The sequence below is a fragment of the Podarcis pityusensis genome (genome assembly GCF_964106645.2).
Source record: "Podarcis pityusensis genome assembly, chromosome: 5".
NCBI classification, from domain to species: domain Eukaryota; kingdom Metazoa; phylum Chordata; class Lepidosauria; order Squamata; family Lacertidae; genus Podarcis; species Podarcis pityusensis.
In genome coordinates this window covers 27,746,125-27,770,292 of record NC_138032.1, presented here as the reverse complement: position 1 = coordinate 27,770,292, position 24,168 = coordinate 27,746,125, and the positions used below count along the sequence as shown (strand labels likewise).

Genomic DNA, 24,168 nt, shown 5'->3' with positions numbered 1-24,168 from the left:
GAATTGATGGGATGCTCATCAGATTTGCTGAAGACACTAAGCTGGAATGCCACAGACACTAATGCCACAGAAGACAAAATCAGGATTCAATATGATCTTAACAGATTGGAGAACTGAGCCAAAACTAACAAAATATAAATAGGAACAAATGTAAGATTTTAATCTTAGGCAGCAAGAACCAGCTGCACAAATATAAGATACGACACTCTTCAAGCACATTTAATCAGTAATACACATCATATTGCACCATTCCATATTTCCATCTTCAGTGGTCCATTTTATATGCATTAAATAGGTATTTCCCGCTAGTATGTTATCCTAAATGGACCATAGCAAAGAGAGAGGTTGAGCTAGCATGCTTTCATATTTTTAAGCTACTTTTATCACCTAATAGACATGGTTTCTTTTTCCTCTTTTTTTTCCAGAGAAAATCCAATTGTTGGGAAAATTTCTTAACCAAAGACACACTGCAACAAATGGATTTCGAAGAAACTGGAGTAGTTTTCACATTTTAAAAATCCTGATTGTATGCTGATTCAGAGTATTTAAGAATGTACATTGCCTGGATATTAGCTGTGTACAGACAATATATTTATTATTTAATAGGGAAAAGACTTGCTTGGGAATCTGATTGTTTTGCAGGGTGAGGAACATCAGTTCCATTTCGCTTAAAGAACTAAAAGTGCCAGAAGATGAAAGTAAACAAATTTTCTAGCGCTGGAAGGAACTACTAAAGGAATAAGCTTTCTAAGGGAGGAAATTAACTACCACTGCAGAAGGGACTTTGGGTGTGCCAAGATAATAATCAATTTCATTTATGAACCATCGGTACCTATTCTGTGGACAATGAGTCTTGGCAAAAGAAATCCCAACAGGTAACAAAAGGAATTGAAGCTTTATATACAGCGCACGGCCACTTTTAAAATGGTCCTTTCTTAATCCACAATACACATTTGTAAAGAAAAAAGTGGTACTTTTTAAATGTGCATTCATAATTAGCAATGTTATGTTATTTAAGTGATATTACTGAAGCAGGACAAGTCAGGGAGTCTATGCATCTTGTTTACAATTGGAGTGAGCAGTGAATGGAGTGACATGGGACCACTGTCTGAATTTTTTTTTTAATAGCCAATTACTAGTACTTTATTTAGCAATCAGGGCTTTTTTGGAAGTACTGTGTAAGAACTTTGTGCTGTTGGGAAACTATTATGGGTGCATACCAAGCAACATCGACCTGCCAATCAAAAAAATTGCCCTAAAGATAGGTATTACACATTGGAAATATGTCACATCCAATTGCAACTAGTAGATTTCGAAAACCACTCCAAGCACTTTAAATATCTGGATTGCCCCCAGATTATATTTAAAGATACTTTTTAGTATCTAATCATTATGATCAGTTGAATGATCACTATTGTGGCTTAAAACAATGCTTTTGTGAACATTTTTATATCTAGTTTTTTACTTGCCAGTTGAAGTTTTGGACTCAGATTTGCATTTAGAAACTCTTAATCTTGCCTTCTTGATATATTTTTAATCATAGGCTGATAAAAATGTATGTAATGAACAGAAACATGGTATCCAACTAAGACATAGGTTGGACCCATTGACATCAATACACTTAACTCCATTGATTTCAGTGGGTCTGCTCTAAGTATGACTAATGCTTGATATCACCCCAAGCTTCCTTTCATCAGTATTATTGAATGTGGTACTAGGAAACCTCATATTGGGAGCAATTTTCTGAGCACTGTAAAAATTGATATATTGCCACATATTTGTATATTGTTCTAGTTTACTTTTCTACACTTGTTTTTCTTCTTTTTGGCTGCTATTTGCCACTGTTGTGGTTAATATTTGTTTTAATTGATAGAAATTGGGAAGAATGGATACAAGCTGCTTAAAATACTACATGAATTACTAACAGTATGGCATTGCCTAAGAAAAAATTCAAAGATCTTGCTGTAGGATTCAGCAGCCAGATTACAAGGCTTTCTGCACCAGCAAATAAATGCTTATAATCTACTCAGCTACTTTAGGCATGCTCAAAAGGGTTGCATGCAGCCAGTGGGAGTCATTTTGGAACAGCCGATACCCATGCCTTATCACTAACTGCTTTGGATAGGTCTTTTGAGTTTCAGAAATAGTTTGCCATAAACATGGGGGCTATTGTTGAAGTCCTCTGGGCCCATGGGCTTATCTGTGTAGTGCTTTGGATCATGGATCTGAGTGGATTAGCAGAATGAATGGCACAGAAGTTATGTAAGAAGAACACTATAGAGGTACAAACAAATCTAAGAAAATTACAACTGAATCAACAATTGGGAGGTATAAAGCTATTTTATATATGTATTTCAAGTGCAGTGACTCCTGAATCAGAGGTGTTCTTCTTTCTACGCTCTGCATTCAGCAATGGACAAAGCCAGAAGTACTGACGGAAATTATTTCCTCTAGATAAGGCTCTCCATCAGAATACCCTGTTCAGGCCTGCATATTCTACAATCTACTATTGTCTGATAACATTTTTTAAAAATTGTACATGGCATATTTGTCCACCCTAGGTTTAAACAAAAAGATTGAACTAAAATATTGGAGATGTGATTGTGCATTGCAATTTGTTTGTTCGGGGACTTGTTTCAGTGGGTTTTACTGTTTTTGATAGGGAAATATGCAAATGCTATTAATTCAATCATTGGTTCATCACCTGGGTGAAAGCTACATACTATATCAGTTGTAGTAGTGGGATCATGTCATATGTCACTCTTTTAATCTTTATTTAATTCAATTGGTGAAAAATAAAGATGCAAATAAATGCAAATAGTACAATCAATACAAAATAATAGTTATATTTATATTAGTTCTTAATCATGTACATAGTTTTAAACAGTGGCCTAATTTGCTCATCAAGGTAAGTCATTGCTTATCATTCCAACTTTACCACTCCTGTAGCATGAGGGAAAACGAGCCACAATCCCTGATTTAAAAGTATATCCAAATCAAAATTGCCGTTTGTTGTGCTGAAACAAACTGCAGTTGATAAGCCAAGAACTTTGGGTTTACATCATTGTTTGCTTGAAGCAAAATAAGCCACAATTTCTGGTTTGGATATAACACTAAATTGGGGATTATGGTTTGTTCCTCCAAGGGAAGGACTGAAGTGGGGGTGTTCTGCATTTTCATGGTGAGCCATTGACTATGCTTTCCCTTGAAATCTGAGCACTTAAGGTGTCCTGAGACAATCTTTCATCTCAATAATGAATTAATAAGTTATTCACAAGTAGTTGAATAGCATTGGCAGCGCGGTACAGCCAACAGCTTTTACTTAACGATAACACTCCCTGATTTACATACGTGCTTATAGATATGATATATACATTATATAAAATCATGTTGTGATATCTGAATATGACCATGAGAGCCCATACCAAAGAAGTAATAGACAATATGGGAAGGATGTGCAACCAACAATTTTAATATTCATATTTGTAAATACCATGCACAGTGAAGTTTGCCTTTTCATTAATACAGTAATGTATTACAGGAATAGTGCAAAGTATTATTTTATTTTTGAAATAATTCAGCCTAGCCACAGGGTTATCTTACAAATCATGAGGTTGGTAAATATGACCGTACAATCCAAATCCATGGGCCTCCTGATCTATATTATATTCTGAATTACAGTCTTAAGACTAGTACCCGACTTTATTCTTACATCGCCTTATTTTTAAGTTTCCCTCACCCCACTCTGTTTACAGCAGAATATGGTATACCTCAGTTCGCATCCCAAAAAGATGTGTTATAGGAAAAGTTACATTTTAATTTTAAAAGTAGGTATATAAATCAAAAACTTGTGTTAAATATTCAACCCACATTAGCAGTCTGTATGTAATAATGTACACTGGTTTTTTTTTCTTTTGTAGAGGGGGAATTGCTCTGTTTGGAGAACCCCACTTCCTCCAGTTCCTTTAGCTGCACTAGGGAGTTCCCAGTAGTGTAGCCAGATGCTCCCTGTCAGAATCATTCAGCTGAGTGGCACTGATGGGGAACCCCACTTGCAAAATAATTGGGAGCCCACTTTAAGCAGTTTCATCCGTACCTGCCCCACTCTTGCCCCATACCTGTCACATATGTCAGCTGTGGGGCAGGTGGGGATGATTTGTGGGGAACTGCCTTGCAGGCCTAATTAGGCTCACAAGCAGGGAGTTCTCCATCCCTGGAGCTGGAGTGCACCTGAAAGATGATTTGAAGTAACCCGCAGTGGCCATCCCTAGAACATAAGCAAATTGGCATGGAGTTCTTTCTGAGGTCTGAGTGTTAAAAATGTTAACTTAAAGGTATTGTGCCATCATTTTTTGTTGATAGGCAAAGTAACTTTAAAATGTATTATGCACTTGTATTTATCACAAATAGTGATACTGTCTGTAACTTTTCATGGAATCTAGATGCTTTACTTGATTAGGAGATTGCAACATGATTATTTGATTCATCAAAAAAAAAAAAAAAAAAAGATGAATAAGGTCTCTTAAAACAGGCAAAGTAATAAACCACCTTAAAAGACCAGTGTTCCTGACCTACTGTTAAGTGATTTTGCTGTTTGGTGCTCCTAAGCTACATGCTTAGTATTCAAGAATCTTGCTGAGATTTGACATTGGTATCATGCATCACTTTTGGATTCCTTTACATATCACACAAATGTGACCTACAACAAAATGTTGCAGGGTGAAGTGCTTCAATTCATCTTTCCAGCCACTGCATTCCATTTCCTCTTCCTGGTTTTTCATTTCCCACTTGGTTAGACAGCCAACATTTCCTGCTCACATAGCATATTGAGCTATTTGGTGGGGGGTGGGTCTTCCGTTTTGATGTTTTCCCTCTTCTTAGGGGGGTGAGGTGGCCACACTGGTGCCCAGCTCCAGCTACCTTACAATCTTGGATTTTCCCATTGATTTGCATGTGTAGTTCGCACTTCATCACTGGGACATTTTAATCATAGCTTCTCCGTGTGAACCTCAAAATTACTTATCCTGACAATCTCAACCTTATATTTCTGTCTTCTTCCATCATCTTTTACTAATTCTTACTCTGTTCTTGCTTTCACACAAATCTCCGCCTTCTTCCTGGGTGCACTAAGCATATTCAGTCTTCATTGGACTGTTTCAGTGACTCTTGTGCATTACTTTTGCTAACTTTTTTGTAATCTGCAAACTTCGGAGTTCCCATGAATCTACTGATACCTCCCTCTTCTGCTGGTGCCATTTTGGCTGTATGAGCAGCGGCATATGTGCTGAGCATCTGAAAATATAGGGGATGGTGGTCTTAAACAATCATCTGGGGCTTTTCAGTATATTGATACTCAGTCAAGATGATTGAATTACAGTGTTAACTTGTTGCATCATCACTGTGTCATTCTACTTTGGCATTTGATGAAGCCATTTACCCTGGTAAACAGGTTGGTCTGTAAGGCGCTTCGAACTTTTTGTAATGCTTCTGTTAATCGTTTTGGTTCCTGTTCACATTATTTCTAAAATAATTCGCTCCTTTTTATTTTTGGAAGTGTATGCCATGATTGCACCAGAACCATGTCAATGCATAATATTTATTATTGAGGGTCATTACTCTGCAAACAGTTCTGTTGAAAGGATGTAAACTTAAATTGGCATTGTTAATATTAAGAAAACTGGGGTCACCTATTAATCAGTTCTGTCTGTATATCATATCTTCACAAAGTAACGTTTGAGTAACTTTGTTTCTGCCTTATTCTAAAAGAGCATGATTAATTTCTGATCCTTATGCAAGCATAGTTCTGTGGATGGAGAGGTTCAGAATAGTGCTTAATAAAACCCCCATTCCCCTGCCTCATTGACCTTTTACTATACATAGATAGCAGCAAACCGCCCACTGTTTACCAGGAATGGCTAGTACACATCTCCTATATTAGTAATTTATCTATTCAGTTGCTGTTGCTAGAGTTGTACTGGATTGCTATGCAGAAGGAACACATTGACCTGATGATGTGAGTCATGACTGGCATTCTGTGTATTCATCAAAACATGGAGATGGACAGAGGGCTCTCAAGCAAATAAAGCTCATCATCCTCCAAATTACATTTATACCAAATTAAACCTGAGCTCTTCAAAACTATTATGGGGAATAAATGCACTTTCAAAAGTTAAGGTACCACATTGCGTAAAGTACAAGGCAGTTGATAATAAAGCAGCACTGAAAAATATTTCATGTTCCAATGAAGCAGTATCGATGTTTTCATCATATGGCCAAGTGCCAAAGATCTTCCTAGCCCTGTCCATGCAATTCTTTTTGTCAGTGTTATATTTCAAATGCAGTAGATAACCCAGAATTAAGTTTTGTATGAACTAGGTAGTAAATATTGAAAAGGGTTTCTGTTTGGATTAGCCTAGAGATTTTTTTTAAAAGACTGCTTGCTTAATTAGCTGTGGTTGACATGTATATTTTGCAGTGTATTTCTAATTTGTCAAGATGATACGTTGAATGTATTTTTATTTAAAGTTTATTTTCTTAACACAAGTATTAAAGTTTGAAACTTGCATGTTGCAGCCACTTTTAATATGTTGATTGATCATTTTAAATACTTAATATACACATCAAGGTTTTCTCAAAAAGTGGATGCTAAAAAGATATTGATCAATTGCTTATTGTTCCATCTTATGACATAGGCTGGAAATATTAGGATTATGAATGCATTGCGCCCTTGACTGAAGGAAACATTGGTGGTTAACATACAATATAACTTCTGCAGAAAACCTATGCAACAGGGTATGACTATGACTGTAACATAGACAAATTACATGTCAAGTACAGATAACTTTAAAAGTCAACTCAAATAAACCAAGCAACCATATCATGACATTTATATTAATCAAGATAAACAGAATCCCTTTAAAATAATTGTGTGGTTTTATATAAAAATGCAAGGTGTGCTAGTATAGCCTAAATGAAACATTTATTTCCTTGGAAGAATAAATACCAAAACTTTTTATTCCTAAATGTTCCCGTTAGTACACCAGAAGAACAGTTATGAGAATTATAAAATATGGAATTTTAACAAAATTAAGTGGTAAACACAAAGTACCTTTTGATTAAAGGAGCTATCGGGTATCGCATATAATATATAGCTGTTAGCCCTTCTAGTATCTTAGCATATTTAAACACTTCAAATAGAATCCTAAACAAGTTTATTCAGAAGTAAGACCCATTGAATTCAATGGAACTTGCTTTCAGTTAAGTGTATATAGAATCACAGCCTTTAATAAGATGATGATATGGTGAGAAAAACACAAAGCTTTTAAAAATTGTTGTGAATGTAATAAACATTTGGGACTGCAGGTGTAAAATAGCCTTTGATACACAGTCAGTGGCTTCAATCATAAATGAATTCTTCAATGTAGATGAACATTTGAGAGTGTTTAGATTCTAAAGATTTAAATGTGGATATAGCACAGAATGTTAGATCTGTTTTTAAAAATGGGCAGTTTCCTTCTTAGTCATTGTATCACCTTCAAGATCTCGGGGTAGGGAGGAACTTTGTCTTAATAAGGGAAGGTACTCAAAACTACAAAATGTTGAACTTGCAGCATAAAACGTATCTTATTTTTCTGTATCCATGCTAGGCAAACTGAAGTATTGTTAAAGCATGTGCATACTTTCATGTTCTCCAGAACATTTTGTCAGTCTAGATAGAGAGTGAACAAATTTGAGTATCTTCTGGGAAGCAGCAGCATATACAATGGTTTATAAGAATATTGGAAAATATAGAATCTAGCTGTTACCCAGATGGGTCTCCGTCCTTGGACAAAACATATCAGTTTCTTAGTAGGTAGAAATACAGGCAGGGTTTTAAAATAAACAAATCTGAAGGTTAATTTCAGGCAGCGAGGTAGGTTTTTAAAAAAATAAAATTAAAAAGTAGGAGTCAAAGTGAGTTACTTCACCTAACGGCCCCTTTGGAATGGGTTGCATCCAACACAGCCCATGCATCAGCAGTACTGGCTTTTGCAATTGGACTTCACCTTCCTCACCTCCACCCTCATGCATGTCCTCAAAATCTATTCCAAAGGGTTGAGGGATCCTCTGAAGCAGATTTTGGTGGTACATGGGAGGCGGGGGAGGGGGAGGAAAGTGAAGTCTACCCACCCAATGTTGGATCCTGCCCAGTCCCCTTCCACATTGCATCTTAAGACTCAGTAAATGCAAGGTCTATCCTTGGCTCAAGCATCAGACATTTTTCTTCCACATCCTTTGTTTTCTTTGCCAGTTCATCTGATGAAGAGTTCTGGTCAGCGCTCTTTTTTTTTTTTTTTTTTTTTTAAAGGAAAAACCGGTGCTGGTATTCAGTGTGAAGTTGTTACAGTAAGTGCCACGCTTTTAACATGGGGGGAGAGAAGGTGCCAGTACTATGTACCCTTGCTTACCCTTAGGGGGGAAAGCACTGGAGAACTTAAAAAAAAAATAGCACACTCTTTTGTAAGATGTTGGTTGGTCTAGGATATATACTGCCCTAATGGGGGTGGGGGGGTGTATAAAATAATTTATTATGGGCCAACATGGCTACCATATATGAGAAGGTGGAATTAAGAAATATGACACGTATCATCATGGAAATTGCATATGATATATACAACTGATAACAATAGATGTCTAAGGAGATGCAATCACCACATCATAAGATTATCTAGGAGATTAAGGCACTATGTTGTGATTATGCAGCTAAATTCAAAAGTTTTGGCTTGGATATCACCCGATGCTTTATTCTGATGTGACAATACTGTCACTATCAAATATTCAGGTATCCTTCCTTATTACATATCATTGCCAGATTGAGTTTGGCTGGACATCAGAAAATGAGGTTTCCTCATCTCCAATAGACTGGCTTAACTGGGTCTGTGTGATGTTTACTTCAAACAGACAGACAACAAATCATCAATACAATATCAAGCTGTAACTGATGTTGGGTTGTCAGTGAGGTTAATTTTCTTCTGCATGCTAATTATTATAATTGGTTATGAGGAATGTTTTCCTGTAAAAATTGATTTTTACACATACAAATAAAGAAATTGAGATTTACAAATGTAGTCTTCAATGTTCAATGTTAACACACATCTTTCAAATACATACTTCTGTATAATTTGATAGTTTAGCTAGGGCACATAAACTAAGGCACAAGGGAGACAATTTGGTTGTGAATGTAACCTGATGGTATTTCAGTTAATTGTATTTTTTTAGTGTTCTGCAAGATCAGGGTAAAAAAAAAGGTACAAAATAATAATAAAAATTATTCATGTAAAATTATAAATCCTCTCCTTTCTCTGCACACTCTCAATCTCGTCTCACTTTCTTCTGTTATTAAGACATCCCTGATTAAACAGACAAGAATAAGGGTTATATGAGCTGAAATGCAGGATAATCCTGGCTCTTTAAATAAAACAAGCTTTCTCTGTTCCTCAGTCATGTCACAAGGTTGCTAGGTGACCTGAAAACACTCCAGTTGTAGGAAGCGCAGGAGAAATTCAGAGAGAAATTCCAAAGGGTAAACGGGATGGGTGGGAGGGGCACTGTACCCACTCTTCTGAGAATTAACAAAGCCTACAAATTGCCAGACTTCAACTCCTTTGCAATATTTGGTGTGTTTACCAAAGTGGGTAAGTACAATTCCTTCCTCCAACTGGGCAAACTAAGCCAAGCTGATCCCATCTTCCTTCTGGGGACTGACCTGCAGAATCCAACCAAAAATAAAACCCTGCCAGTGCACTTATTGTCAGATGCTATGGCTTCCATATTCTCCTGGGATAATGGCCATTCCAATAGCTAAATAAGGACTGGAGCAATTTTGTGCCCATTCCTGAGCTGCCTGTGTGCAGTATAGCTGTCTGGACCCAAGAGCAGGAACCCTACTTCCCTCATGGCAGAACTAGAGTTGTGCCCCAGCAATCTTAGAAAGTTATCGAGTGCAAGTCCTGGCCAGCCATGGTACCCAAGCAGCAGGTCCTAGGAGCTGAAATGGTTTGCATGCCGCCTTATGTCATGCAGCAGTGATGATGAATAAAGCCCGAGGGGCAAATGTAAGGAAGATGGTCTGTATGTGTGTGTGTCTTCTCCCTGTCCCAATTTAGGGCTTTTCAGTGATTTATTATTTCAACAGTAAATCTTGGGCACACACATTACAGAGTTAGTGACACAAATTAATAATGAGTTAGAAATGTCTCTGTGCTTTAGAACATGTGAATATGCAATTCTTATAGCTGATTTTATCAGGCGTTTTAGAGAGAGAGCCCATTTCCATGGTTTGCTTAGTGTATTTTATCTTCCATTAAATCAGCCACTAGAGTCTTCCAGCAGCTGCTTTTACTAGAGTTTTATACAGTTCCAGTCTATTGTGACTTTGAAAAACAGAGGTTTGGTCAGATCTATAAAATTATGAGGGACGCGGGTGGCGCTGTGGGTAAAACCTCAGTGCCTAGGACTTGCCGATCGTATGGTCGGCGGTTCGAATCCCCGTGGCGGGGTGAACTCCCGTCTTTCGGTCTCAGCTCCTGCCCACCTAGCAGTTCAAAAACACACCTAAGTGCAAGTAGATAAATAGGGACCACTTTCTAGCGGGAAGGTAAATGGCGTTTCCGTGTGTTGCGCTGGTGCTGGCTCGCCAGAGAGCTTCGTCACGCTGGCCACGTGACCCGGAAGTGTCTCCGGACAGCGCTGGCCCCCAGCCTCTTAAGTGAGATGGGCGCACAACCCTAGAGTCGGCCACGACTGGCCTGTACGGGCAGGGGTACCTTTACCTTTACCTTTATAAAATTATGGGGATAAGACTAAGGCTCTGTTCTACTAAGGCTCTGTGGCTACTAAGGTTCTGTTCTGCCTCTACTGTCAGAGGCTGTGCACCAGTTGCTGGGAATCACAAATGGGGTTAGATCCTGCTTGTGAGCTTGTGAAGATGCAGGGCTCTTCATATTGTTGCACACCATCCCTATCTCCAAGTGGTGCAAGAATCCAGGAGTCGCAGGCTCTTATCGAGGGTTCATGTTTCCTTTGGAATGAAGGCCAGCAGAGACTGCATTATCTCTATGATATATGGTTTATTTACACCTATATACAACCTGAGCCCACGATGAATGGGTTCACAGCATTAACACCTCAAGAGGGTCTTGCTTCTTCACTCATAGCCACAGCCTTGGATGCAAGCAGAAATCAGGCATGTCTCTCCCTTCCACTTCTAACTTACACACACACACACACACACACACACACACACACACACACACAACTCACCTCTGGGTTGTGTCTTTTTTCTAACTGCCAGCAAGTTGAGGAGGTTGTCCAACCTATTTGCTGTCTGGCACAGAGGCACTTCTTTTGTTATATATTTAGATCCCCCCCCCTCTTTCCTTTTTCCTTTTTCCTTTCTCCTTATGTGATGGAACTCCTATTTGGGGACTTGCCTGGCTTTTTTCTGGCCCACATAGGCCCAGTCTCGATAGTTGGCCTTGGTGAAGACTTGACGTTTTCATCCCCCAAAAAGTTTTTGATTTGAGTTCCTACTGAAATGAGGCTGTATTTTCATATTTTAATGTTGTATTTTAATCTTGTTTTTAAGTTGTATTTCAGTCAATTGTTTTTATACCTGGTGTCAGCCGCCCTGAGCCTGGTCTTGGCTGGGGAGGGCGGGGTATAAATAAAATTTATTATCATTATTATCATTATCATTATCATTATTATTATTATTATTATAGAGGGCCATTATCAAGAGGTTTGCTCGTCACCCTGGGAAGGTAGCCCATCTAGGAGAAGGAAAACCCTGATCCTAAACCTCTGCTGCTGCTTTGCAGGATATCTTCAAGAGAAGGAAAGGTTAAGGCATAAATCCTACACAAAGTGGGGTGGTGCCTTGTATGCCTCCTTCCAGCAACTCCTGCAGCTAAACTGGTGCCAAACGTATTGCTCTGCTTTCTTTTGGACCACATCAGCAAGGCTGAGTGGCCTGTGTGTCTTGTCATTTAGGCAGCCCAGGGACTCCATACACACTGCCCAGGCTTGCATCCCAGGGAGGTCACTTCAGTGCCAGTAACGCAGCAGTTTGACTTCGTCCCCAGAGGTGCACTCCATTGCCTCTCAAGACAGGTGGATGCCAACAACACTGTCTGGCTGTTTCAACCATTTGAATCCTTGCTGGATCCATGAATCAGAACGGTCTCAGCATACTGCCATTCCCCTCCCCCCCCAACTCATAGCACTATGTTAACAACTGGCTTCCCATGTTTTCTTATATAATGAAGTTGAATTTATGACCAAGATGCATAAAAGCTTTGTAAAAAAATGAATTAGCAAACTGATACTGCCAGTCAAACACTCAAATACTAAAAACCAAGTGTCCAGCACCATGCAGAGAAGTATACAGTGGTACCTCGGGTTAAGTACTTAATTCGTTCCGGAGGTCCGTACTTAACCTGAAACTGTTCTTAACCTGAAGCACCACTTTAGCTAATGGGGCCTCCTTCTGCTGCCGTGCCGCCGGAGCACGATTTCTGTTCTCATCCTGAAATAAAAGTTCTTAACCTGAAGCACTATTTCTTGGTTAGTGGAGTCTGTAACTTGAAGCGTATGTAACCTGAAGCGTATGTAACCCGAGGTACCACTGTATGTACAAGTCACAGCCATGTAGCTCTTCCCAATGTTCATCCACCAAGTGGATGGAGTCAGGGCAAAATATGAGCATTGAAAGAATGAAACAGGGATTTTGCTATCATTTCGCCTCCAACATTTCGCTCCCCCTGCTCAAAATCAAGTCCCTGCTCGAAATCACCCTACATACAATGAAAATCAGCTTAAGGGGAGATTTTGAATGGGTAAGTGGCCTGAGTTGAAAGTTTTAATCAACCATTTACCCCCACCCCAATCTTATGTTGAAGACTGCAGCCTTCTCAGCTGTGTAGGAGTATGGAGTAGGGGAGAGAGAAAAACCACGGGGAGATGCATGTAACTTAATTCAGCATGTAATTTCAGCCTTGCACCATTGATTTCAGTGGCCTTAAGCACACTTAACTCTGTATTGGGTTGTGATTGGGGCTCCTTTGTTTGGTCCATTGTTCACAAAGGCAAGCAGAGCTTGTTCTGTGTAGCAGAATTATGTGCTCTGGTCTGTTGACAGAGGCAGTTACAGTAGTCCTAACATACTACTCACAGTTTGGATTCAGGGCTGGTATTGCTATGGCAACCAGTGCTGCTGTATAGAATAAATCTGCCTGGTTGGTGTATTGTGCTAATAAATCCAAATGGCAGCTGAAACGCTTGTGGGTTGCTTCAGTTTTCTGTGCGCAGTACACTGAGTTTGGGAATTTAATGTGTTGGATAAATTTAAAGGGGGGTTCCCAGACTGGAGGTTACCCTCACATAAACCCAAAGGAAAAGGATGCAGGCTCCAAGTGAAAAGATAGGCCTTTATCGAAATACAAATGTACACAGGGACAGCCTCAAAAATAAGCAGAAGGCTGCAAAGAACCACATCTGACACAATGTTTTTATACACTTCCAGACTACACACGTCATTTAATTTCACTGATCAACGGATCACACCAATTTTAATAGTTCCAAGCCATCCTGAAACAATCAAAATCATTTGGCTCTTCAGATCAGCCCTCATCATAATATCATGTGATTACATATAATCATTTTCAAGTGCCTTTCTTTATTGTTTGACTAATTTTTTGACTAAGTTTGACTAAGTTTGACTAAGACTTTGACTAATTTTCCTGTACATTAAATGTCTTCCAATGTCCTCTTTCATCAGTCTACAAAACAATTCAAGATTAATCACAACTGCCATGCCTAGCTGATTCTCTTTTCATGCATACAATGCCCACCATAGATTCTAACAGTTTATTCTTTCAGTGTTCTGGAACAGACATTCACTATGTACAGTACCTAAAAGCAGCTAGTTCTGTACTGTAAAAGACAGGTACAGGCCCTTTTAGCTTAGCTAGGCCATAGACTCAAAAGAAAACAGAATAATCAAAACACAGTTTGATTAAATTATTATTTTCTCCAGCAAAAGAATATGTGTGAATTCAGCAATAACACAGGATCTGTTTATGAAAGCTATTGCTTCCTACTATTATATCTGTGTAAAAGTTTTGGGGTGTTTGCTGTGTGGGAACCCTCTTCGATGTCAGAGGTGTGCCCCACTCCTATTGGTCAAGGCACCCATCACACCATGAGGTGGATCATCTGCATCCTTTATTCCTATTGGTGGGCAAGGGGTGGAACACCTTGAAAGGACTAGACACATTGGAGAATTTTGAACACTAGCTTGGATGGCAAAGGGACTACATTGACAGAGGAGCTCTCCATACATCCCCATAGAGGGATAAAACCCAAAGATTTAGGATTAGCACCTACACCTTCGAATTAGACTATGGGGGACTCAAAAATCTGCTTCATCAGATCACTAGTATGGAGATCAATCACATGATACCCTAAAACAAACTTTTGCAGTACACACACATATAATTTATATCAAATGTGTACACAGCCTCATACCAGGACAGATGACTTGTTATTTTTTTCTTGAATCTAGCTCCTTTCCCTGATTTTGGTATAGAAGCCTAATCTATTTAAGAACAATGGATTTCTTTAAGGAAGGCCTGCAAGTTACAACCTCTTGCCTTTGCTCCTCAAACCTACTATTCTTTTTTCAGAGTCCACATTCTGTGGCAACTGACAACATCAAGGAAAGAAGTCATGCCAAAGCTAAAAGGCAAACCAAAACCTAAAGCCGGCTTAGCTATGAATATCCTTGAAAAGTTCCTGCAAACTTATGAAAAGCATTGCACGGCATCCCAAAGTTGTGTCAGTCCAACTATCAAACAGGATTTACAGCAATGTGTAACAAATGATATGTTCATTACTAAGGTAAGAATGGATTATAAATAAAAAATTGACGTGCCTTTGTGAACTAGAACCAAATGATATTGGGGATTATACCCCAACTGTATTTTTTAATCAACAACAACAAATTATTCCTTTAGAGGGAAGCATGGTTCTAGCTGATTAGCAACTCTATTGCCCTCTCTCCTGAGGTAGGTTAACCAGAAGTTATCTTCTCTCTTTGTATATTTGCAATTTGCTAAGGTAAAGGTACCCCTTACCATTAGGTCCAGTCGTGGACAATTCTGGGGTTGCACGCTCCTCTCACTCTATAGGCCGAGGGAGCTGGCGTTTGTCTGCAGACAGCTTCCGGGTCATGTGGCCAGCATGACTAAGCCGCTTCTGGCGAATCAGAGCAGCGCACGGAAATGCCGTTTACCTTCCTGCTGGAGCGGTACCTACCGTATTTGTCGCTCTATAAGATGCACTTTTTCCCTCCTAAAAAGTAAGGGGAAATGTGTGTGCGTCTTATGGAGCGAATGCAGGCTGCGCAGCTATCCCAGAAGCCAGAACAGCGAGAGGGATCACTGTGCAGCGCTCCCTCTTGCTGTTCTAGCTTTGCTGTGCGAAGCCTCTTCAGGGCAGGGGGAGCCTTCATCCTGCTGCCCTAAAGAGGCTGCGCGCGGCTATCCCAGAAGCCAGAACAGCGAGAGGGATCTGGCTTCTGGGATTCAGAATATTTTTTTTCTTGTTTTCCTCCTCCAAAAACTAGGTGCATCTTATGGTCTGGTGAGTCTTATAGAGCGAAAAATAGTATTTATCTACTTGCACTTGACATGCTTTTGAACTGCTAGGTGGGCAGGAGCTGGGACTGAACAATGGGAGCTCACCCCCATTGCGGGGATTCAAACTGCCGACCTTCTGATCGGCAAGCCCTAGGCTCTGTGGTTTAGACCACAGCGCCACCCGCATCCCTGCAATTTGCTAAAAAGTCCATTAAATTAAACCATGCAAATTGAACATCTGATGGCTCCTTTATTATGAAAGAACACCAAAGACACACTAGTGCAGTGTGAGTAATTATATATTACATGATGCCTATGCCAAAGATGTACCCTCCAACATTTCTCGATGAAAAGAGGGACATCCCATTCCATAATGATATAGAATAGAAGCTATTTACTTTAAACAAAAGGCAAGGTTGATAATTAACGGTATTGTTACAGAAAACATTGAGATTATGAAGGGCACAAGGCAGGGATGCCCTCTGTTACCTCTACTATTTATATTAATGCTGGAAGTTCTGTTGAGGAAATTGAGGGAAGAGGAAAAAATAAAAGGAATCAGTAAAGTTTTAGTGGCAGGATTGTTATCAAGCTTTTCTTTTTCTTCTCTAGTTTGTGCTTACAAATGTAGAGAGCATATCAAGAAATGTGCATCCAGTTTATCTCACTCCTTTACTGAGGACTATCCGAGATGAACGATATCGGCGAGGGAAGGAGCTCTGTATCTGTGGAATTAACCTATATCCTCAAGATATTGCAAACCTTGTAAGTTTGAACACAAGCCATTGGTAAAGGAACCTGAGACTTTCACAACCAACTCAAAAAATAAAATAAATACAGTCTGGACATCAGCTTCTCACAGTCATTGTAGGAGAGAGCCAGTGTATTATTGAGGGTGGGAGAAATGAGACTCAGAGTCCCTGCCATCGCAGCTTCTCCCTTCTCTTCCCACAAAGCATACAATACCTGCCACTGGCTACAACCACAAAAAGCCTTGCTTGAAGGCCGCAACACCTGTAACCCAGGTGCCAGGGACCTTGGGAAATGTAGTTCTCCAGAATGCCCGAGCCCTTTTTATGGATGCCATATTCCATCTTACACTTGGGATGATCTTTTAAGTGGGGAACAATTTGCTGTTGCTGAACTTATTCACCATCAAGCTGACAAGAGTTCACTTGTTGCTAGCTCTGGACCTGGAAGCAGCTAAATTAAAGAAATTTGCAAGGAACAAAGGCACTTGAACAGTGTTTTTTGGACCCCAGAGAAACCAATGCCATTTTTCTAGCCCTTGGCCCAATATGCAAGTGTGAGTAGGTTGGAGTGGGTCTAGAGGACAGTGTTGCTGGCAAATTTGATGACTCAACCAGACACCTGTGAGTAAGCACATCTGCTTACCACCAAGCATTGGACCTCAATGTGTCACAGATCATAGAATCATAGAATTGTATAGTTTGAAGGGACCTAAGGGTCATCTGGTCCAACCCTCTGCAATGCAGGAATCTCAGCTAAAGCATCCATGACAGATGGCCATGACAGATGATCTATAGCAGGCCCATCCAACTCCAAAGAGACTGCGATCTACTCACAGCATAAAAAAACTGGCAGTGATCTACCCGTTGTCATTGGAGGATTGATCAGAGTAGTTTTTGAGCTTTTTGGGGGGAGCCAAAGTTTTTGAGCTGTTGGACAGGCCTGATATATAGCCATCTGACTCGTCAGTCTAATCCTCTTCCCTGACTAGAGTGTTGGCCACCATCTAGGGAAGTACAAGTGGAGAAATAACTGTTATTCCATGGTAGCTATTTGTAAACTATAGAGAGAGTGTATGTCAACATTTTTAGCACTGGAGAAAGGTAGAATGAATGTACATCAGGGTGAAAAATATTACATCAAATTGTATTCATACCATGTAGTTAAATACAGAACTATGGTGTCCAGGAATATTGAATGTTATGCTTTTAGTGTGGCAGGACTAAGCTAAGTAGGAACACTTTCAAAGCACGCAAAGAATTCAAATTAGAAGCGTTAATCGTTTGGATAAATCTGGATTTTTGTTCTTCTTATTTGTGTTTTAGGCAATCTTGCTAGAACTGGATGGACGTACCATCTACCCCTTTTCCAAATTAGAAATAACTCATCATGTATTAGACCTTTGGAGCATGGAGAGACTTGGAATGGCTCTGCCTTACAGCCGTCTGAGTTCTCTTGTTCTGGATTATTCCAAGTAAGAAAAACTATTAGTTTCACTTCTTCACCCTAAAGAAAAGAGGAGCTGTGGAAGCCATGTAGGAGTTCCTAGATTATTGGTATAGGAACTCAAGAGTGGCTTGTGATATCCATGTGGTTGAGCTGGAGCAACCAGCTCAAACCTCTTCACATGCTGAACTCAGGTAGACTGGAAGAGAACAAGCTCTTACCTAGTTCTTCCCCAGGTGAAGGGAAGTGGACATAGCTAAGTCTGGCAGGACAACTTACTCTATGGTATCTCCCAAACCTCCAAAGCAGATTTGGGGGAGGCATGGAGGTAAGCTGGTGGGAAGGAGCCCCATTGCACTAATGGGAGTCTGGCTTCTGTTAATAGAACCAGGTTGTTGAATTCAGTCAAAATGTAATGTCAAGGACCAGCTGGTTGAACCAAGTCCAACTAATTTGTCTTAAACCTAGGGAAAAGGGGCTTTCTGCGGACATGGCAGAGGTGGGACCAGAGAGGGTGGATTTAGGCTGGATCCTAAGCCCATTTAGCTCTGTCATGTGACCTGGTGACCCAGCATAAGTTAAGATTGCAAAAAGATTGCAAACACTATTTTAAAGGTTTGTTTTCCCTCTGCTGGACTTATATTGGCTCAGCCAGCAGTAGCCCTGCTCTTTTGGATCTGTTGTACTTCACACCAATTTAATTTATACCAAGCTTACTTTATGCCAGTTTTTTGTGTATTGTTCCCTTATTTTTTCAGTTTAAGTCTTTCCAGGAATGTGTCTAAATGACTTGCTTCAATTAGAATCAAACCTATGTGCAATAATAGAATACTGGTTAAATAACTATATGTTTAAGGTAGGAGTAAACAGCCTTCTTTTAAACTGTTGTCTACCTAATTTATTATTTTCTTTACAGATGTGGTGATAACTGTGTCAATAGACTTACTGATGGATTAGATGGGAATAGAAAGCTTTTAACTCTGAGCCTCTGCTACTGTGATTTAGGGCCCAAAAGTGGATTAACATTAGCAACTCTTGTAGTCCAAACTGCCATTTGGTATGTTTTGATTGATTGATTGATTGATTGAGAGCTGGGTTTGAACTGTTTTAGAGTGTTTTTATTCTGCTTGTGCTGTTTTTGTTGTTTGCATTGATGTTATTGCTTTAACATTTTTGATTGCTATATATCTTGTAAATAGACTAAATAAGTGTTTTCTGTTTTGTTTAAAATTTCTGTAATGGGGGAAAATCTGCTTCTAAAAACAAGAAAATATGTTGAAATAATACTTAATATTCTTTTTAACCATTGTCTGTGAAATCATTTTAAATTGTTTATTGCAGCAACTTGTTCCTGAATGGTAATCACTTGCAATGTTTGGGGGCCATAGAACTCCTCAGACCAATAGCAGAGTTTGAAGAAAGCATTGGACAAGTAAAGAAAGCAAATGCTCAACTCAGCCTTGAAGGTAGGATTGCCTTTGGGGCAATTCACTCATGCAACTTGCATTGCAATCCTGTAACATAGTAAGTTCCATTGACTTCTATGGGACTTACACATAAGTGTGTGTATAGGATTGCAACCTTCTAAATGTTAAAATTAAATGGTATGATTTGCCATTTTTAAAACAACTCAAGCATTTGCATATTTCAGCTCTAGGCAAAACTCCACTAAAAACAATACAAACAGGACAAAGTTCATTATGGCCATGCATTTTCTTGGGCTGTTTTTAAGACACGTCTATATGAAAAATAATGAAAAGAACAAACAGGAGGAATAGAAACTGACAGTTTCAAAAAAGGAAATATGGACACCATTCACTCATCTTCAATCAGTTTCCATTGTTTCAAGGATCTATTTAGACTTTGGAGAGCAATGCATATAAAGTATATATGGAAGCAAATCTTTGGTGGTTCTTGAGGTTCGTGTCCAGAACTGTGTGCAGCATCAAAGCACAGTCTCATGTTCTGCCTGATGTTTTGCACAAGCTATTGCACATCTCTCAGTGGTCTGGCTTTGACAGGGAATGAATGGATGGTGAAAACTCTACAAGAACCTCCCATTGTTTTAGTTTTAAAAATAAGAGTGAAATATACTCGGAGTCCTGTAGTGAGTTCATGCTCTTTAATGAAGCTTGTAAAACAGTGAATGAGTTGCCCCCCAAACCTCAGGCTTTTATATACATTATTTACACAATGAGTCCCATCTGATTGGCTGGTTCTGCTTCCCTCCTGGAGACTGATTGGTCTTTTCCTGCAGGCCAATCAGTTGTTACATTCTAGGATCCTATTTGCCTATTGTTCTAGGATCCAAGCTTAGCATATAACAAAGAGAAATGGAACATCATGGATTTACTGAAAATGGAGGCAAAGCTGCAGAGCTACAAAGCAAACCCACAAGCAGCAGCCAGTGGAACTGGCTCCGGGAGAGGTCAGTTAAGACAAAAGAGAAGGCCCATGCAAAGGAGGCATCCTAGCTGAGGAGCCTAAGTGTGGAAATACCAGACTTTTTGTTGCAATCCCATGATTGTCTGCAACGCTTCTGGAGAAAAGGGGCAGTTCTGTATAGTTTGACTTGATTTCGGATATAAAGAGCAGTGCAGGAAGCAACAGGGCGAAGTCCTTCAGCCTGTGCTTGATAGTGATGTCTGCAAATAGCAAAATGTGCTGATGGTTAGGAGGCTGCTGCATGAATCAGAGATTCCTAATGATGCGGTCATGCAGATGTTTTGAAGGATCAGGTTTATAGGCTTGGAGTTAACTCAAGCAGTTCTTTAATTGGATTTGGGCAGTCGAAGCAGTTATAGAAGTATCTCCCCTCTACCCCACCCCACAGCATAACTGTGGCAATGCTTGATTCCAAGTGTATTTAAAACTGACTCATATAACTCAACATCCAGGAGCTCAGAGAGCACAATTCAGGCAGGGTAGCTGTGCTCATTTGGATGCTGAGCATCTTTCAGGAGGGCCTGCGAGAAATCGTAACAACAAAATTTAAACTTACTGCCTTTTCATTTTCAGCACCCAACAAAGATGCAGATCTTCTCTCAAAAGTTGTGAATCTGAACACTACTTCGAAGACAAATAGTCCTACGACAATGGAAAATAGTAGGAAGAAAAAGAAACGGAAAGGTAAAATAAGACAGATAAATGTTAACACTACCGCTTACTCTTCATCCAGTTTTCTAGTTGAAGCTGGTTTGAGGAAAAACACAACAAATTTGTCAACAAGCTACAGAATTGATACAGACTGTAGTTTACGTCATGTGAATGCAGCTTAAAAAACTAGCCATACTGGATGCAGAGTAACCTGAAGTTGCCTATCTTCATTGTATCAGAAATAATAATTATGTGCTTACGATTTGCAGTCTCAAAGAAAAAAAGTAAGAAACCTGACCCTGGCCCATGGTTAGCTAGGCTGCATTTGGCTGATAATGCCATAGATGGAAGGTTTCGTCAAACAGAAGAAAACCTCAGAGAGTTTGTGCAGCTGTTGACTAGGTAAGGCAACTGATTAACAGGACATGGAATCACACTCTCCTGTCATTTATGGTACTGTGGAACTGTGAAACAATTTTCATTGTTAATATTTTCTATCATAGTCTAATCAGGTACTCTGACCATCTAGTAGAAGTTGATATCGATGGCAATGCTATAGGAGAACAAAGTGCAATCAACATATTGGAAGCTCTTAAGGACCGAAAGAAAGGTGGGATAATTGCAGTCAATAAACCTTTAGATTTGCCAGCTTATACAGTGGTACCTCGGGTTACAGACACTTCAGGTTACAAACTCCGCTAACCCAGAAATAGTACCTTGGGTTAAGAACCCTGCTTCAGAATGAGAACAGAAATCAAGCAGCGGCAGTGCAGGAGGCCCCATTAGCTAAAGTGGTACCTCAGGTTAAGAACAGTTTCAGGTTAAGAACGGACCTGCAGAATGAATTACTGTAAGTTCTTAACCTGAGGTACATGTATTGATACTGCACAACTATGTTGGAATAAGCCCGAATGAACCAAGTGCAACTATTCTGAGCAAATATACTTAGGATTGCACCATAATACCTTCTTTGCTCAGACCTATCCCATTTGGAACTTTCTCTCATTTAACCAAATACTGATCCCTGTGATAGTGACAACCCAAGAAAAAATTGAAAGTTATTTGTAATGGCTTATCTTTATGTGTAGGCTTTCCCTGATCCATACGGTCAGACTCTGTCATCACCCAGGGATGAAAACTTGTGTGCAGACAAGTCTTCATTGTTTACTATTAAATGTTCTTCATGGTTATGAGTATTTATGGAAAATGATTGTTTATGGTATACTGACTGACTGATTGAATATTATTATTTGTCTCTATAGACAAAATGCCACACATAAACATTGAGGTAACACCCCAGATGTCATCAGTGACCTTCAGGGAAATTTTCAAGAATTGTTCAAAAACAGCAAAAAAGAGGAAGAAAAAGGTGCAATAATTTAATTCCCCCTATTTCATTATTTATTTATTCACACATATTAACACACATACACCATTTAATGTATATGCCACATTTGTCCTATTGAAGATTTCAGGGTGGTGCAGAACCCATGGTTTCACAGTACAAATACAATAATCAAACAACAGATAAAAATCCTAAAAGCTAACATTCTAACAAGTTAAAATGCTTGCATGAATCATATTTTTGCCTGGCACTGAAAGAATTGTAGCACAGGCACCAGGCCTCTTTAGAAAGGGCACCCCATTGCCAGGACACTACTAATAAAGCTCTTTCGTTAATACAAAGATGCACTGAGATGCTGCTGTTTGCTTAGAAACAAAGGTTACTGAGCTAATGATAAATGAAGATAAGTAAGACCTTCATGGACTGTACTGTCATCAGCATAATAGAAATACTGCAGTCTTTCCCCAAAGTATAGATAGACCTTGATCCCACAATCTTAAGTAACAAATAATTGATGGAGAGCTGCAAACCATGGGAGGAAGGGAAAGGAACAAAATTCCGTGTATTAAGTCTCAGAACTAAAGTTAAACTAGTAGAATATCATGTTTATTTTCTGAAATTCTTTCTACAGTAATGAGTTGCACTGAGTGGAATAATCCATTGGTGGCCATTCCATACAGTGCCATCCAAGAGAGTTGCAAGAGTAATGTTCATTCCATCTGCTTAATTGGTAACAACTGCCATTTGGCTTCCCCTCTCCCAGAACTCTCATTTGCCGCCATTTCTCCTGGCTGCCTCTTGAGAATTGAGGCAGCAAGGGCCTCTAGAGTAGTGTGTCTTGGACTGAGAGCCAATTTCTCCAGGCTAAAAAGTTGGATCCAGGAGATAAGGATGTGTGGAAATGGCGGGAAGAGGGTGTAGATGGCTAGATCAGGTTGGTCCTCCCTTTTCCAACGGAACAATGACTGATGATAGTGATGACAACCTGAGTGTGGTAGTGGCAGCTGGTCTCCATTAAGCCTGGTGGGGCAGAGGCAGGGCAGTGTATGGTAGATTTTGCCACTCCCCAACCCCATTTTTTCTATTTGTCCCACTCATGTACTTTAATAGGACATTATGAAGGGCACTGCCCTAGTTGTCCCGACTAGGATTGTACACATGGAACCCCCATTCCTGCACTGGGCTCTTAAGGTGAGAGAAATGTCTGCAGAGTATCTGCTTCGAATCATAGAACTGTAGAGTTCAAAGGGATCCCAGGGGTCATCTAGTTCAACCCCCTGCAATGCAGGAATCTTAACGAGATCATACATGATTGATGGCCATCTAATATCTGCTTAAAAACCTTCAAGGAAGGAGAGACGACTTGTGTGTACACTTCCTCTTGTTGGATTGGTGTGTTAGACCTTAGTATCCAGCTACTTTCGTTTGTTCCACATACAATTGCTTCTTATTGGAATCTTCTGAGATGTGTTTTGTTTTGTATTTTACAGAAATCCAAGTGATGAAGTCCGGATTTGCCTCCTGCAGAAATTAGGTTCAAAGAGGTTAACACACTTCAGCAATTATTTACATGCTGTTCTAATCTTTGAAATACTACAAAGACGGTTTATACTACTTTATTGTGAAAGTACTTTATAACTATTTACAACCACTTCCATTTTATTGGATTAAAAGTATACAACTGCCAAAAAAACACCTTCCTGGTAGTACAACTTACACTTGTATCATTTCTTCTTCGATTTTCATTGCTATTTGGAGATGTATGTCAATCACAGATCAACTATAAATGAATAAGTTCAGATATTGGGGTCATGATGGGATAGCTCAATGAAAATGTTGACCTAGTGCGCAACA

General features: G+C 39.5%; 2 protein-coding genes across 3 annotated transcripts in view; both read left to right on the top strand.

The window, feature by feature from the left end:
- RASA2 (RAS p21 protein activator 2) overlaps positions 1–7,276 on the top strand; it is a 46,301-nt gene extending 39,025 nt beyond the window's left edge. The window contains exon 24 of the mRNA XM_081007872.1: positions 426–7,276. Within this exon, the coding sequence (XP_080863998.1) occupies positions 426–456 (31 nt within the window). The 3' untranslated portion in view covers positions 457–7,276. The remainder of the gene's footprint in view (positions 1–425) is intronic.
- A 2,263-nt stretch (positions 7,277–9,539) lies between these two features.
- Positions 9,540–24,009, top strand: LOC308478439 (uncharacterized protein). 2 transcript variants are annotated; one of them, XM_081008216.1, is made up of 11 exons: positions 9,540–9,674; positions 14,724–14,937; positions 16,290–16,442; positions 17,753–17,901; positions 18,790–18,930; positions 19,215–19,339; positions 20,892–21,002; positions 21,239–21,371; positions 21,473–21,579; positions 22,232–22,338; positions 23,805–24,009. In XM_081008216.1, exons 2-11 carry the CDS (start codon positions 14,767–14,769, stop codon positions 23,814–23,816), a joined length of 1,209 nt encoding a protein of 402 aa, XP_080864342.1. In that variant the 5' UTR covers positions 9,540–9,674; positions 14,724–14,766; the 3' UTR covers positions 23,817–24,009. The 2 variants fall into 2 exon arrangements, with proteins under 2 accessions (XP_080864342.1, XP_080864343.1); XM_081008217.1 differs by lacking the exon at positions 18,790–18,930.
- The last annotated feature ends 159 nt before the right edge of the window (positions 24,010–24,168 follow it).